Genomic DNA, 18151 nt, shown 5'->3' on the forward strand with positions numbered 1-18151 from the left:
GAGTGGAATATCCAATAATTAAAAACTCAAACATTTCCAGATACCAACAAAATATTTCAAAATAGCAGACACAAAGACCCAGTAATGAAAAATAATAAGGATACAAAAATTTTTTTGCTCTGCATACCTGGGAACGTTTGATATCCAGGTGTCCTGAGATTGTTCTGAATTAGCAGGAGGCGGGGTGGTTTGCTTGGAACTTTCTCCTCTCTCAGTCACATACCAGCGCTCTCTCTCACACTGGCTCTCAATGACACACCTATACACACATGCTCTCAGTACTCACTTATACACATGTTTTTTCTCTCTCACTTATATAGGCTCTTAATTACACATTTACACACATGCTGTCTATCTTTTCACGCTTACACACACAGGCTTTCAATCACATTAATACATGCTGTCTTTTTCTCTCACACACAGACTCTCATTCACATGCTTACAAACATGTCCTCTCTTTCTCTCATTTACACACAGGCTCTCAATCACACACTCACATGCTCCATCACCTAAACCAGCTCTCAATCACACACAGACACACATGATCTCTTTCTTACTTATACCCACAGGCTCTTAATCATACATACACATGATTTCTCTCACACACAAAGGATCTCAATCATACACACATACTCTTTCACACAAACAGGTTTTCAATCACAAACTTACACATACAGGTTCCCAATGGTAAACTTACATTCATGCTCTCTCTCTCACAGGCAGGCTCTCAATCACAGACATACTCTCTTTCACATATACAGGCTCTCAATCATTCACATACATGCAATCTCTCACACACACACACACACACACATACACGCCCCCCCCCCCCCCGCGGCCCGGAAGAGGAAGTGGAGAGTATCGGGTGCGTGTGCGGCAAGAAGAGGCCACGCTAGTGGGCTCGGCATCGGCCCGAAGAAAAGAAGACTGCAGCGCGGCTCAGAGGAAAATGAAGAGCTTCAACCGCCGCCGATGGGACTCCGCCTTCGCGAGGGCTGAAAATGAAGGAGGTTAGCGTTGGGAGGAGGCTGCTGCTGCTGCCGCGAGTTCCCGGGGTGGGGGTGGGGGAGAGAGAGTGAATGAGCGAGCAAACACATGCTTGCAATGTGAATGAGTGAATGAGCGAGCAACTGCAGCATTGCCTTTTCTTCCTCCCACCCCTGCAGTCTGGACGAAGAAATGTTGTACAGCGGGATGTACGGGAAGAAGAAAGGACAATGCTGCATTCAAGAGCAGCGGCAGCAGCGGCCTGAGGAGCAGCACATTCCTGGAGAAAAGCAGCTGATGATCTGCAATGGGAGATAGCAACATTAATCCCCGCGGCCGATGGCATTATTTCTTGGGCTGAGGGGGCTGAAAGAGGAGGCTGCTGCAGCTCAAGGGGCGGAGGGGGGAGTGAGTGAAATTGAGAGCGAGTCAGAGTGTGTACAAGTGAGAGAGAAAGATTGTATGTGACTGAGAATTCACGTTTAAGTGAGAAAGATCATGTTTGTGTAAGTGACAGAGAGACTGGTCAGGGAGGTGACTCGTGTTCATGTGAAAAAGAGAGAGACTAGAAAGGGAGGTGACTTGTGTGTATGAGAAATTAGTGAGGATGTGACTGTGTGTGAGTAATACTGGTCAGGTAGGTGACTGGTGTCATGTAGTAGAAAGACTGGTTGGGGAGGTGACTGGTGTACATATGAGAATGAGAGAGACAGAGACTGGTCTGGGAGGTGACTGGTGTGCATGTGAGAGAGACTGGGCAGGGAGGTGATTGGTGTATGTGTGTGAGTGAGATACTGGTTAGGAAGGTGATTAGTGTGTATTTGAGAGAGATTGGTGAGGGAGGTAACTGTGTATGAGAGACAGAGACTAGTCAGGGAGGTGACTGGTGTGCCTATAAGAGAAAGAGAAGGTGACTGTGTGAGAGACACTGGTCAGGTAGGTGACTGGTGTGCATGTGAGAGACTAGTCAGGGAGGTAACCTGTGTATGTTGTGTGTGTGTGTGTGAGAGAGAGAGAGTTTGGTGAGGGAGTGACTGGTGTGTCAGAGAGAGAGAGAGAGAAAGAGAGAGAGAGAGAGAGAGACTAGTCAGGGAGCTGACTGGAATGTGTGTGAGAGTGAAAGAGTGGTCAGGGAGGTGACTAGTATGCATGCATGAGAGAAAGAGCGTGTAAGGGAGGTAAACTGCTGACTGTGTAAGTGAGAGACTGGTCAGGGATGTAACTGTTGTGCATGAGTAATACAGAGACTGGTCAAGGAGGTGATTGAGAAACAGAGAAGCTGGTCAGGGACATGACTGAGAAACAGAGAGGCTGGACAGGGAAGTAACTTGCATGTGAGAGAGTGGTCAGAGAGGTGGCTGGTGTAAGACATTCCTGAGGGAGGTGACTGGTGAGTGAGAGACTGGCCAGGGAAGTGATTATGTGTGAGAGAGACTGGTCAGGGAGGTAACTTGGGTGCATGTGAGAGAGACTGTCATGGTGGTGGGGTGTGTGTGCGTGACAGAGTTCCTGAAGGGGATGACTGGTGGTGAGAGTGGGAGACTATCAGGGAGGTGACTGTTGTGTGTATGTGACAGTGAGAGACTGGTCAGGGAGGTGACTGTGTGAGAGGCAGAGACTGGTCACGGAGGTAACTTGTGTGCATGTGCGAAAGAGAGAGACTGGTCAGGGAGGTGACTAGTATGTGTGTGAGATTGCTGAAGGAGATGACTGGTGTGTGTGAGAGACAGACTGGTCAAGAAGGTGACTGGTGTGTGTGTGTAAGAGAGGTCGGTCAGGGAGCTGACTGGTGTGTGTGAGAGACTGGAGAGAGGGGTGACTGGTGTGTGTGTGTGTGTGTGTATAAGAAAGAGAGAGACACTGGTCAGAGGTGACTGGTATATGAGAGACTAGTCAGGAAGGTGACTGGTATGAGTGTGAGAATCTGAGGGATGTGACTAGTGAGAATGAGAATGGTCAGGGAGGTGACTGTGAGAGAGAGACTGGTCAGTGAAGTGACTGTGTGAGAGACAGAAACTGGTCGAGGTGGTAACTGGTATGTAAGAGAGAGACTGGTCACTAGTCAGGGGGCTGACTAGTGTTTGTGTGAGTGAGAGACTAGAGAGAGGGGAGACTAGTGGGTGTGTAAGAGAGACAGAGAGACTGGTCAGAGGTGATGTGTGTGTATGAGAGACTGGTCACGGAGGGACGTGTGAAGAGACAGAGACTGGTCTGGGCGATGACTGATGTATGAAAGACAGAGAGAGACTTGTCAAGGAGGTGACTTGGGTGTGTATGTTTGAAAGTGAGAGACTGGTCGGGAAGAATGAGGACAGAGCTTCAGCAGCCCCTGCTGCTTCTGGTGTGTGCTACTGGCCTGCAAGGGAAAGGAGTAAGAGAGTTGCTGTAGAGGGTAAGTCAAGGTGGCTTTTTAAGTTCATTTATCTTGACTTCCATTTTACTTATTGGATATGATGTGTCTGCTGTTTTGAAATATTTTATTGGTATTTGGAGAATTTTTAATAATTTTTATGAGTTTGTAATTTTGGATATTATTCATCAGTTGTTTTGGAACCTGTATAATCTTTATTAGTATAGTTTTACAATTATTATTTTATATTTCTTGAGGAATGTATAAATAGAAATGTGCAGGTAAAAACTGAACTGGAAACAGCAAGAAGCCAAACTCTGTATGCAGTGCAACAACAGAAACACAAAAACATTATCTTTCTGGTCTCTTTATTCTATATTTGGTGAGGGTCTGTCTGTGTTCTGTAAGTGTGACCCTGGTATTCTGCAAGCTTGTAGTTTCTGTGTAGGGATCTATAGCAACTTAGCTTGTTCTGTTTTCCTAATAAGAGGTGCATTGATATTTAGGGTCTGGTTTAATATTTGCAGTGTTGCCATTTCATAGGTTAGGCTGCTACTGTTTGAGTGTGTTCCATAATACAGGTGTAACTTTGTACGGATTAGTTTGTGTGCATTATTGCAAATCCAGGAAGTGTGTTAATTGCTATTTCTGTTTCCATTTCTCCAAGTTTGCACTGCATGCAGAGTAGCTTTTTTTTTTAGTTCCCATTCCAGTTTCTGTCTCCGTATTTGTAATTTGTGGACTTTCTGTATTTGATGTAGGTCGGTTTTGTGTGTATGACCAAGGTGAAGTATTTTTCTAGCATGTAGGCATTTGTATCAGTCTTATTGGTTGTGTTTTCTCAATAGGATATGCATTGGTGATGAACTGCTGCTGATTTTTATAAAAAGGGCCTATTGTTGGGGATCAGGGGGGTTCCTATAGATGCAGAGTGTACGTTTACATTTAGCCACATGACAGACATGTGTTCAGCGTGTCATGCATGTGAGAACCATCTGTCAGGTGTACCCCTGTGATGGAATGTACTGACAACTCCCTCATTCTACCTTAGGAAGCCCAGCTCAGGGATGTAACCCAGTCATCCTTAAGGCAGAACCCGGGCCTAGAAAGCTTGTGGAGGCCCCAGGGAGCTGGTAGGACCCTCATGATACACCTGGATGGAATATGTAAATCTGATAATTGTGCCTGATGTATGGTAAGCTACTATTTTGGTTTCTGTACCTTTGAAGCAATGTAAATAAATATTTACACCATAATTAAGTTGGTCCAGTCTTATTGTGTTCCTGAGCTATTCCTGAGACCGCAGCAGGTCCAAATATGCTATCGTCCCAACAGATAAAAGGTTGAAAACTCTGGTTTAACTGTTTCTACCCCAAAGCAATTGCTACTCAGATTTGACAAATCAAAAAAATTAAATCTGTTCCTCATCAAACCAACTATCTCAACGTATACTTCTATTACATGAACTGAGAAACGTCACAAAAATGTACTCTGGCTGCCTATGCATCAGCCAGCTCATTATAGGGCTGGTTCTAGTTCTCAAGGCTAGCTCAACTCTTCTGAAAAGAATATACATTGGAAAAAAAGGCATGGGCCGGATTTTAAAAGATTTACGCGCATAACTGGACCTGCGGGCGCCAGTCCTATTTTCAAAAGGCCCGATGACGCGCATAAAGCCCCGGGATGCATGTAAGTCCCGGGGCTTGCAAAAAGGGGTGGGGAGTGGGCGGTCTGGGGGCGGGGCAAGAGGCCTCTGACACAGCGGCCATTTGCTGCTGTGTCAAAGGATCTCATGCCGGCAGGCTGCTGGCATGCGCAACCTGTGCCTGCCTCCAGGCAGGCGCAAAAGGTGAAATAAAGATTTTGGGGGAGTTAGAGTAGGGCTGGGGGGGAAAGGTTAGGGGAAGGGGAGGGAAGGTTAGGTTAGGGAGAAGGGAATGGAGGAAGCACGCGCAAGGTGCACAATTGTGCACCCCCTTGCGAGTGCTGATCCCGGATTTTATAACTTGCGCGCGCAAGTTATAAAACTGGATATACATATGCGCGCGCACATGTATGCCGCTCGCATTTTATAAAATCTACCCCTATATTACTAGATTTGTCAATCTCATGCAGAAAAGTTTGAATTTGGCTAGCTCCTACTTTCCCAAGTTGCAAGTTGAAAGGATTCAACAAGAGGATAGCATTTCCATGGCAATTTATCACTTTTGCAAATCATCTCAATTTGCTGCTTGAGACAGACCACAATGGAAGCTTCTTGCTCCTTGAGATGACAGGGTTGTTGTAGGCCTTATCATTATCTGTTTCTTTGACTAATTATGAATGGTTTTATGCAAAGCTCTTAGGAGCTTGGATAATGCGACATAGAAATTTTTTTAAAAATAAATAATAAAATATATCCTGTAAAAAAAGACCAAGGTTAAAACCTATACTAGTGTCCTGCCGAAAGTGAAATTCACTCTTTAAATTTCAGTTGTTCAGATCAGTCAATTATCCCACAGAAAATAGGATTCCACATGTACTATCGATTTTGGAGAGTGCCTTCCCACTTTGTCAGAGCCTGATTAAAGAAAAAGCTAGCATCCAAAATGTATTGCACATGGGACACCCTGACATTTTCATGAGATGACTGATCAGTCTTAGAAACCAAAATAAATTTCACTTTCTGCAAAAACACTTTACACCGGAAATCAAGCACTCCAGTCAGGCACAAGCGCAGCTCTTAACATTTGATCTCTAGTACTATCACTCATGCTTTTTCAATGATTAGAGTCATATAATCCTCACACTATTTCAGGAAATCGAATTCTCCCTAAGCAGCCTATGAGTAATTGCACAGTTCAAACACAGTGGAGCAAGATTAGGGCAATCACCTTTTCTAAAACTTAACACCCTGAAAAATTTTTGAGCCTATCTTTTTGGTACACACATTATTGTAAAAATAACTTTCTCCTTTTGCTTAGAACTGGAACACAAATTAATTACACAGTAGTAGAAGAGATCAGGTTTAACATTAAGAAGGAACAGTCAGAGGCAATTCTTTTATTATTACTCTTCATGGTCTCAAAGATTATTATAAAGGCTTCACCTTATCTAATCATAAGAAAAAAAAAAGTTAAGGGATATAACCTAATATAAAGAAAATATACAAATGAGTTTGAATAAGCTAAAAATATCAACGTGATGCCTAAAGCATGCTGACAGGAAGATTAAATGACTTACTGGGGTATGCAGCTTATCACAACTATGTTTCTGGTTGTAACTGGGCTCAGGTTGGTGGTGACCAAAAGGTTTTATCATCTGAAAACTGTTGTATGCCCTATCTGGAAAAAACTGCTGTCTCTGTGGACAAATAACTAGATCACTAAAACCAGAATCACAGCTGGCATTCATCCGCACCCTTGCTGGCAGACCCAAGAAATAATCCATGGACCTAACACTGAAGGACAGAACAAAAAAGTCAGCCATCTAGCATTTCCACGTGATCTTAAAATTGCAGGAAAGCTAGGCATGAAAGTGACTGTCAAACTTCAGGAATGAGACTCCAATTTGAAACCTCCTTTCAAGTTTTGATGCTATCCCTCTGTCAAAGACTTGCCACATCTTTACTACACCTTTACAAACTGGCCTCAGATGCACTATATGAACCACTGATCCCCTCACAAGCATATTCTGCTTCCATGTGCCAGCAGCCCAACATGAATATTAGATAGAGAAAGACCAGCAAAAGAGAATATGGGAGGGAACAGGCACATTGGGAACTATTCCTAAAAAGACTGGTATTGATCTGCCAAGCCAACAACATAGTAGAGCCATAACAGAATGACCTAAATCCTCCTGGGTATTTGTGTGTGTGTATGTTCAGATAAATAGATAAAGTTAATAACGTTAAAAAAAAAGTAGCAATAAATGAACTGGAAAAGTGTCCAAACTTTTCCACATGTCATAGTCACTGATTTATTATTTTCAATCTGTTAAAACTAGCAATTTTGCATTAACTGCAGAAAGATGTCATTTTTAACTTTGTCAATCTACTCAGCAAAAAGAGGCATATGAATTTAGTAAATTTAAACTATCAAGGATACATTTGTGTTAATTGCTACTGTCATCTATGATCTTGGCATCAGATTCGCTCTGCAGTGCTTTTCAAGTTTCCATTCACCGCCTCTCTCCATGCAGTGGGACTCAAGCATTATCAGCAGTAAGTACTCTATTGTTCATCCATTTGTCAGTTCAGTGAACCTATCTCAATATTATTTACAAAAAAAATTATTGCTTTCAAAAAATTAAAAAATTAAAATCTAAATTAAAAACATATCTGAAGTCAAAAATGTCCCAGGGTCTCACTATCAGTCAAATTTTTTCACATTATCACCCAACATAAGCTCATGTTTCAATGGACATAGCTGTCTTCCCTCAGGGGTTAACCATTTTTAGTGTACCGTACTGACCCTCATAAAATGGCGACCAGCTCAAGAGTGCCATTTTATGAGGGTCAGTGTAGAGATTCTAAGAACTCAGACTACATGCCATTCCCTGACGCAGAGCTTCACTTGAAATTTAGTGCCACTGTCAGAATTTTAAGAATAGTGACCATCGGAGAAACTTTAAGCGTGATGATTATTGGAATTGAAGAACTGAAGCATCATTTTGATAAAGTAAGTTTTGTGGAATCATATATACACACCATGTGCACAGTAAGTTAATCAAAGACCATATGATTAGATCAAGGGCAGAATGAATACATGTCCTGTTATGATGGTCTAAAAAATTATTTTCTATAATAGTAAGTGGTGATTGAGTATATGTTGGATAAGTCCATAAATCATTATTAGCCATGTAGTCTTGGGAAAGCCACTGCTTATCCCTGGTTATGAGCAAGAGGGTTTGAATCTATTCTTTAGGATCCTGCTGGGTACTTGAGACTGGATTGGCTACTGATGGAGACAGGATGCTGGGCTTGATGGACCTTTGGTTTGACCCAGAAAGGAATTTCTTATGTTTCTTAGGCCTGGACCTGTGCCATTTGGGCTTCCTCCAGTCTTTTAGTATGGACACTGTTCTACATGACTTGTAAAGGGATGTTGATTCAGGGAGGAAGTCACTGAGAATTTTTTACCTCAAGCTGTCTTAGACACTATGGACCATGAGCTCATATTACAGAGGTTTCAGACTTGGTATCAGAGATGGCATGCTCTGCTAGTTTAAATCCTTTTTTACGGGCAAGACACATTCTGTAATTTAAAAGGGAAAAGTTTTCCATTTAGAAACCTGGATTGTAGAGGGCCATCTTGTCACCAACATTATTTAATGTTTGTTTATGATGTCAGCTGGATGTCATTACATTGCTTGATCTTATTTCTACCATTATGCAGATGATCTGCTTGATTTTTTGGGTGTGATGCATGGATCCGGTAAAGAAAATTAATGACTGTCTTAATTTTCATCCATCTCGAGATAGAAACAACATGTTAACTTTAAATGTCTCAAAAACTAAGATCCTTTGTTTTAACAGACCAGAGGCAAATATGTTCCTCAGATTCAGCTGGAAAAGGAAACTCTTGTTGTAAAACCCCATGTCAAAAGTTTGGGTGTGGTTTTGGATCTCTAGTCACTCCAAAAGCATGGTTTGAGCTTTGACAGGTGCAGCCCTCAATGGACGCAATCAGGCCAGGTTTTCAGGATATCTTTAATGAATATACATGAAATACATTTGCATACAGTAGAGGCAGTGTGCATTCAAATCTCTCATGCATATTCATTAGGGATATCCTGAAAACCCGATCTGTTTGTGGCTCTTGAGGGCTAGGAGTGAATGCCACTGATCTATTCTTTATTCTGCTGCTATACATCACTATGAGCTTGCAGGATAGATGACAAACTAAGTTGAAATAAATATTTTTCATATTTCTTAATTCAGTTAGCTAATCATATTGCATTTTTCATCAACGAACACTGAAATATATACTACTAGAAAAAATATTTATCATTAAGAGCTCCAGGAATTCCTCCAGGAATTTGTCTAAACCCTTTTGAAACCCTGCTATGTCAACTTTCACCACATTCTCTGGCAACAAATTCCACAGTTTAATTGTGTGGTGAGTGAAAAAAATATTCTGATTTATTTTAAATGTGCTACCTATTAGCTTCATGGAGTGTCTTCTAGTCCTAGTACTATTTGAAAGGATAAATAACTATTCCCTGTGTACTTGTTCCACCCCACTCAAGGTTTTATTAGACCTCTATCATATTTCCTCTCAGCTGTCACTTCTTCAGCTTGAAAAGCCTTAACTTGTTCCTCATAGGGGAGTTGTTCCATTCCATTTATCATTTTGGTCGCCCTTCTCTGTACCTTTTCTAGTTCCACTCTATCTTTATTTGAGATGGGGAAATCAGAACTGCATACAGTTATTTAGGCAGTTATTCACAGACAGAAAAAAACATCAAATTGTTTTAGTACCAATCTGTCAGTTTTGAAAGCGGAGAAATTTGAGACAGGCCTACATTTAGAGGCTTCTTTAACAAAGCCTTGATTATATTATGTTTCAGAGGATTAGGGGAGGAGGCCTCACTGAAAGACATGTTAATTTATGACGACGAATCCGAATGACTGTATATAAAACTCGATAAATAAATAATAATAAATAAATAATTATAAGAGAAGTGACTCATTTAGGACACACAGGCATGGGTCCAGCAGACATAAGAACATAAGAAATTGCCATGCTGGGTCAGACCAAGGGTCCATCAAGCCCAGCATCCTGTTTCCAACAGAGGTCAAACCAGGCCACAAGAACCTGGCAATTACCCAAACACTAAGATCATCCCATGCTACTGATGCAATTAATAGCAGTGTGGAAGCACGGGCTTTGCCAAGACTAAGACTTCATCATCACTACTAGATAGATTTAAACTCTGACCAACACACTGAAGTAGTTGAAAATTCAGGCTCAGTACAGGATGAATCTGGTAAAGTTTCTGAGTTTTATTATTGATAAAGAGAGCAGAATCCTCACTTTCTAAAAGAGAAAACAATGACATTTGAAGGTAATTAGACCCTTTACTACAGAGAAAAACTGGCTAAATCCATTATTAGCATTGTATACCTTTGACTAAAAAAAAAAGTGCTTAGCTTCAGAATAGCTGCTTTATAGTCTTTAGAGCCAAATAAGTAGCCTCTGATTTTGATTTTTGCAAGCAAAGATTCTACACTCTTAATCTTAAAGAGTATTTAATGGCAGGGATGGCATTTATAAGAACAACCACAACTTTACCACCATGTTTCCCTACAAGGACTTGGTGGGAATAAGAAAATACTGAAGGGCAAATTCGAACCAATAAGCTTTGCCTGAAGATGATAACACACTGTATTGCTCAACTCTTAGCTGTCAGCCCTGGAACTCAAAATGTACTCAAGGGATTTTGTGACTACCAGATACTGGGCACTATCCCGCCTTCATACTACCCGATGTCATTTTAAATTGTCTAAAATGTAAAAATTTAAATTTAAAAGGCAGGCAACTACTGGCAACATACAGAACTACCCATAGCAACCTCTTCCACAATAAGGCTCATGAAAACTAAAATGGCACAAAAGCTATCTGTGCAGAAGAACTTATTCCAGGGTGATACCCAAATATTCATGAAGAGAATCATTGATCATGTTCACTTTACAGGAAAAAAAAAAAGTATTTACTTATCTTACTCTTTCCTAGCAAGCTGTCATAAGAACTTTGTCCAGTACCATTTTTAGCCTTTTCTCTTCTCTTATAATCTGCTTCAAACAACGGAAGGAGTGACCGAATGGTTAGAGCAGCAGGCTGGGAACCAGGGAAACCAGGGTTCAAATCCCACTGCTCCCACTCACGCTCCTTGTGACCTTGGTCGAATAACGTTCTCTCTCTCTCAATACTTCATGTGCCTACTTTGACTGTAAGCTCTTTGGAGCATGGACTTATTGACCCCTCAGCTACTAAGAATGCTGGAAGCTGCCTTGCATGATATTCGACAATACAAATTATTGTAAGTCCTGCTGAAAAAGCAAGACAAACTAAAGTATGCAAGGGTTGGGGGCAGAACCTAGCAATCTCCAGAGCTAACACACTCATTTGGGTTACTGCAGGAAGTAATACCATAGCAGCAAGCAATGGGCTATCAAGTTTATCGCTATTAAATAGTTTCTGCACTACTAACTGTCCATTCTCTCCTCAGCTACTGAGGCAAAATGATATTTAAGAGACAGTAGTCCTAACAACCCATTCCTAGCATATTTTTAGTGCCACTGTTCTAACAGGTGACTTCATAAAAAGACACATGAAAAAAGCATAAGTGTTTCACCATAGTCTTCCGAAAATAAATCTAGATCTAAAGAACAGCAGTGTTACTAGCTATCTGGTGCTCAGAAATCACACCAAAAACCTCTTTCAATGCTCATTTCTTTTTATTAATTAAAACGTGTCACAAGAATCTTGTTCTCTTTCACATTTTAAAAACCATTTAAGAGTTTCTAAACTTCATTTCTGTGCCATTTGCAATCTAGGCCATCACCCAAAGATTGGAATTCTCACAAGAAAAATATTTCATATCAAAACACCTGCACGGTTTCCTCCACTGTAGGTAGTGGTTTATTTTTCTAATGTATAAAGTCAAACACAATTTAGAGCAATTTCATTTGTCACAGATACAAAGAACATGCAGTTTTGATGTAATTTATTTTGTGTTCTCAAGCTTTCACTTAATACCCCAAAGAGCCATTTCCTACTTTAATGGCTGCAAACTAGAGCATGCAGAAATCATCTGGCTGGCTAATCTGCTTACCAAAATACTTTGGGGGAATCCAGGTGGAGCTTTCTGTGTGGGCAGATAGAGTCTGTTCCACAGCTGGAGAAAGTTTCTTCCAATTAGTGAACTCCAGAGTGAAGTTAAGAATGTCATCACTAACAGAGCAAACCCTAAAAAACACAATGTTAACACTCTATTTATCATTCATTACCATATAAAAAAAGCCATCAAGAGAAAGCAGGAAAAATATGCTAAAAGTTTATTGCTTTGTTTTTTGTGATATTACATTATAAGCTTCTCACAAATAACCCTAACAGTATAACAGTTGCATAATGAAATTACACCTTCTTTCACTGCAAATAAGATTAATTTAGGTCAAGTTAGACTGCAGAAAGGGTCTGTCTCTTTATTACCTACTGAAACACCTAGGATGGATATCTCAGCAGTCTTGGAACAGTCAGATGAAAATTTGGCAATATCTTCTACTCTCATTATTACCTTTCTACTTGAGACTGATAAGGAATGGATATTTAAAAAATATTTTACACATCGAACAGAGTTATTTTTGAATCATAAAGTTCAAATATTCCCTGATCTCTCTAGACAAACTCAGAGGAGAAGACGCCAGTTCTTGTTATTAAAGCCCAAAGTGCTTCAATTAGGATCATTATTTGTATTGAAATTTCCTTGGAAATGTTTGGTTAAGCATCAAGGGGCTTCTTATTTGTTTTTCCAACCTTCTCAATTAATAACTTTTTTGTCTAATAAAGCTGGAGTTCAGTTTAGCTCTTCTCCAGCCTCTGGTTAAAGAGCTCCTTAAAGCAGTAACATATATGATAAGCTGATCCATTTTCACTATTTCTTCTTATTGTTGTAGGATTTCCCCGTGGATAGTATAAATCTTAGATCATTTATTGTGGGCTTGTTAGGTATGTGGTATTTGTTTTTTCTATTTCTTACATTTTTCCAATTTTCTGTTTTTGTTGTTATACTACATGTATTGCCTTTCAAATGAATGCTTGATATTATATTGTAAATACATAAATTAAAAATTAAAAAAAATAAGAAAGGGCTATCTCATATGAAGCATTTCTACAGAAATAAATACAATATGAAAATAAACATTTTGTCTCCTTTTACAGTAAGATGCTTACACCTCAGTGTGATTTTATAGATGTCATCATAAGTCTGCGGCCATTTACATAGCATCTATAAAAATGGGCTGTGCTAAATCTACAGATCAACTGATTGCAGTACAATATATGCAAGCAATGGAAAGACAGAAGATAAATAAAAAGCAGTAAAGCTGATTAATAGAGAGAAGGAACATCAGTTATCAGAAGGCCCCTGAAAATGCCTGGATTGATAGGGAACTGAGGCTATCTACAATGTCTATGTATGCAATACTACCAACAGATGTAAAAATCTATATAGCTTTCAAGACGTATTTGTAGCTTTCTAAATGCAACCAATTTGGAAATATATCTTGGAAAACAAAACACAGTCCCATCACTCAGAAAAACAGTAAATCCCTGCAGAACTGAAATTATGCTGAACATCCACAGCACACAGTCAATGCTGTGATGTTCAGGCTATTGATAATTACACATTGAAGCACAAGGAAAGATGCGGAGAAGGATTTCATAAGAAATGCTACGCAATGAAATGATAATGACACTGCCATATTGTCATGTAAGCAACTGATAACCAAGAATCTACTGACATTCAATTACCCCAATTAATGACCATTGTATCCAATGCTCAGATCTAAAATTTTGTGAAAATCAGACCAGTAAGTCTTGATAAGATGTATTGGAGTTGTCTCCCATGCATTTCCTATGGGCAGATTCTCAACTTTGCCCCCATACTTTGACCTGACAAATCACTTGTCAGCTTTGACAGATACAAAAGTCAGATGCACCCCTAGGGTCTACCTGCCTACAAAGTTTGGTTTAGCTCAGTCAAGTCATTTAAAACTGAAAGAGGGATGCGCACACACACACACACACACACACACACACTCAACCACCTGATAAGCTCCTGTTCCTTAGGGAATCCAGGCTAATGAGTTTTAAGTACGCTTAGGGAAGGGGCTTATAACAAAAGCGATGCCATGTTAGCAATACAACAAAAGGAAAGACATAATATCAAAGGGAAACAATGAATAAAACAGAAGAGTCAAATTAGAGTTAAGAAAATAAAGAGTGTGGCTAGAGATAAAGCACTGACTAGACTGACCTTGAAATATAGTAATTGTTAAATCTAATTTTACTATAGTTCTCACCTACTATTTGTAGTTAATTCTTTTAACTTGCATTAGAGCAAACTAACTTCATCCTGTTCTGAGACATCTGAAGCAAAAGATACTAGTGTTTGTGCGTGAATACAGCACTACCTGTTCTTGAGGAGGGTTTTATCAATAGTTTTTGGGCAGGCTCGATACTAATGACTTGAGACAAATCTAGAGTAGCTAAATTTTAAAATCTTAAACTTTTTTTTTCAGAATTGATATTTGATTGAAGAAAGATTTTCATTACTCTAGTCAACTTACAAAAAAAAAAAAAATGTACATAATCCAAACAAAATAAAAAATAAAATTACCATACACATAATCCACATACATAAGATGAAGAGAGATGCTATATGGTCACAAGTAGGATCTCTAAAAAGTATAGGCCTGATTTTAGAAAAGCTTTTACTCAAGTAAGTGCGCTTTTCTCAAGTAAGTGGGCTTTTAAAAATTGCTACAATATAATGCCATTGAATTGTCCATAGGATTTCCTCACCTAAGTATACTTTACTCGAGTAAATGGCTTTTTTAAATTGCTACAATACTATGTTACATTTAGGCATGTAACTCCTTTGAAAATTACCTTCAAAGGCAACTGGATTCTGGATCATACTTAAGTGCAGCAGCAGCAATATCAGATAGAAGAGAGTCCAGATGAGAAATAACTATATGAATAAAAACTTTGACAGCAGAAAAAGAGAGATTACAGATTTTAAAAATGTTTAGGAGGTGACCATGACATGTTTTAACAATCAAACATATGTGATGAATAAATGTGAACAGTTAAGTCTTGGGAGACAGCGGGTGTTGAAGTATTCACAGAACTCAGCATAGAATAAATACATACTCATTTCCAAAGGTAATAATTCCAATGAATCACACTAATAGGTTATGTGGCCTGCTATGTGTTACTGTAAAATAGTCCAAGCTTTGGAATTCTAGAATTAAGTCAGCCCGATGATGATGTTTCATGCTGATATACAGCACTTCCAAGAAGAAGTCATTAGGCTACTAGGATCTGGCAGCAATCATAGCCCCTTTGGTCTGATCCATTAAGGTGGTTCATATGTTTTTATGTCCCAGTCAACAGGGACTACAAGTACTGAGGTCTGGAGGATCTGTGGTCCCCTACCAAATATTATCACTAAAATGGCTGACTATATGGAGGCTATACGAGTGTAGAAAAGTCAAGGAGATATAACTGAAAGGCTATAAGCACAAAAGTATATAGTCCAGACAAAATTCCAGATCTGCAAACCCTAATGGCAGAGGCAGACCTAGATATATTGCTATCAATGAGTCTGATAACAGGTCATAATCTATTTAGGAAGGCTAGAGATGGTAGAAAAAGGGAGAGGAGGATCCTTTATATAATAAAATTATATCAAAGCAATTGAAATATGCAGGAGCACTGAGAGAAAGGAGGCACCACTGTGGAACATCTTAAAAAGGGGAGATGGCACTTCCATCCGTACCAGTATGGTAAAGCTAGGAAAACAAAGTTGACAAGGCCATGGGGCCAGATGAGATACATCCCAGGATACTATGGGAGCTCAGAGATATCCTGGCGAGTCCGTTGAAAGTTCTGTTCAACAGATCCCTGGAAACGAGAGTGGTGCCGCAAGATTAGAGAAGAGTAGTTGTGGTCCTGCTTCACAAGAGTAGTAGCAGAGAAGAGGCTGGAAACTACAGGCCGGTTAGCCTCACCTCAGTGGTGGAAAAAATATTGGAGACTCTGCTGAAAGAAAGAATAGTGAACTATCTACAACCCTGTACGTTGCTGGATCCAAGGCAGCATGGATTCACCAGAAGAAAGTCCTGTCAGATAAATCAGATTAATTTTATTTGATTGGGTGATTAGAGAATTGGATCAAGGAAAAGCGCTCGATGTAATTTTTTTGGACTTCAGCAGAGCTTTTGATATGGTCCCGCATAGGAGGCTTGTGAATAAAATGAGAAAACAAGGTTCTGGAGTGGATTATAAACTGGTTGACTGACAGGAGACAGCGGGTAATAGTAAATGGAACCTGCTCTGAAGAGAAAACAGTGTTAAATGGCGTGCCACAAGGATCAGTATTGGGACCTGCTCTGTTTAATACTTTTGTGAGCCATATTGTGGAAGGGATAGAAGGTAAAGTTTGTCTATTTGCGGATGATACGAAATTTACAACAGAGCAGACACGCCTGAAGGAGTAGAGAAAATGAAAAGTGATTTAAGAAAGCTTGAAGAGTGGTCGAAGATTTGGCAGCTGGGATTCAATGCCAAGAAGTGCAGAATCATGCATCTGACTTGCGGTAATCCAAAAAAGCTGTATGTGATGGGGTTGAAAGACTGATGTGCACGTATCAAGAGAGGGATCTTAGGGTGATAGTGTCTGGCGATGTGAAAGTGGTAAAGCAATGTGACAAGGCAATAACTCAAACCAAAAACAATGTTGGGCTACATAAAGAGAGGAAGAACCAGTAAGAAAGCAGAGGTGATAATGCCCTTGTACAGGTCCTTGGTGAGTCTACACCTGGAGTACCATGTTCAGTTCTGGAGCCTGTATCTTAAAAAGGACAGTGACAGGATGGAGGTGGTCCACTGAAGGGCAACCAAAATGGTGCAGGGTCAGCATCGGAAGACTTGTGAGGAGAGGCTGAAGGATCTAAATGTGTATACCCTGGAAGAGAGGTGCAAGGGAGATAAGAAACAAACCTTCAGATATCTAAAAGTTTTTAATGATGCACGAACTTCAATCCTTTTCTGCTGGAAAGAAATCAGTAGAACTAGGGGTCACGAAATGAAATTCCAGGGTGGACGACTCAGAGCCAACATCAGAAAATATTTCCTCATGGAGAGGGTGGTGGATGCCAGGATTGCCCTTCCAGAGGAGGTGGTGAAGACAAAAACAGTCAAAGAATTCAAATTGGCATGGGATGAACACTATGGATCCCTAAAGTCTAGGGGATGGAAATGAAAAAAAAGGGTGCATGGCGGTAACTTGCTGGTGCGGCAGTTACTACCCTTAACCAAGGAGCCTTGATACTTTTGATGCAACTACAGCATTGCTCTCCACTTCAAAGGCAGGGTCTGTTATTTTGGCTCCAGGCTGTATCTATTAAGACGTGTATCCCAATTCACATAGATTTGCAGCCACCATCACAAGAGATTTTGTGAACACCAATGATGTTGATGCTAGATTAAACACCAATATATGATATTGGAGATGTAGTTTCCCTATTACAAATCTGAGATATTTCCTGTGATCTGAGAATCTCTCTATATGGTGCAAGCATCCTTTAGATCCAGGGAATACAAAGCCAACACCCTTCTTCTAGAAATAAAGTTAAGATGCCAAGGGAAACCATCTTAACTTTTCCTTTACTAAGAATTTGTTCAAAACCCTCAGGTCTAGAATGAGACAGAATCCCCCTTTCATCTTTGTGATCAGGGAATACTTGGATTAAAATCCTCACCCTTTTCACCCTTGTGGAACAGGTATAACCTTGTTGGCAGCCAAGAGGGAGGAGAGCTCTTTTTGTAGCATTTCCTGATACTGAGAAATACTGGGTGTTGCATAACCTTTGCTTCTCCCTCTAGTATCCACTGGATTATCCCACTATTATAATTTTAGTACCATTCTGTAGGCCATTCAATTTGGAATTTAACAGTACCTTACACATTGCTTAAATGTATCATTTATGGCCAGAATGTACAATAGTGAAAAACAGCCTCAGACTGATTGCATATCATGTATGGC

At 40.1% G+C, this 18151-nt stretch overlaps 1 protein-coding gene across 7 annotated transcripts in view; it reads right to left on the bottom strand.

Moving 5' to 3' along the window:
• The window catches only part of ASB3 (ankyrin repeat and SOCS box containing 3), a 248569-nt gene that overhangs the window by 1139 nt on the left and 229279 nt on the right, over positions 1-18151 (bottom strand). For all 7 annotated transcript variants that reach the window (XM_029593417.1, XM_029593421.1, XM_029593420.1 and 4 more), the window contains one exon: positions 12155-12288. In XM_029593417.1, the coding sequence (XP_029449277.1) occupies positions 12155-12288 (134 nt within the window). The remainder of the gene's footprint in view (positions 1-12154; positions 12289-18151) is intronic.

This window comes from Rhinatrema bivittatum, chromosome 3, assembly GCF_901001135.1.
Source record: "Rhinatrema bivittatum chromosome 3, aRhiBiv1.1, whole genome shotgun sequence".
Lineage (NCBI taxonomy): Eukaryota > Metazoa > Chordata > Amphibia > Gymnophiona > Rhinatrematidae > Rhinatrema > Rhinatrema bivittatum.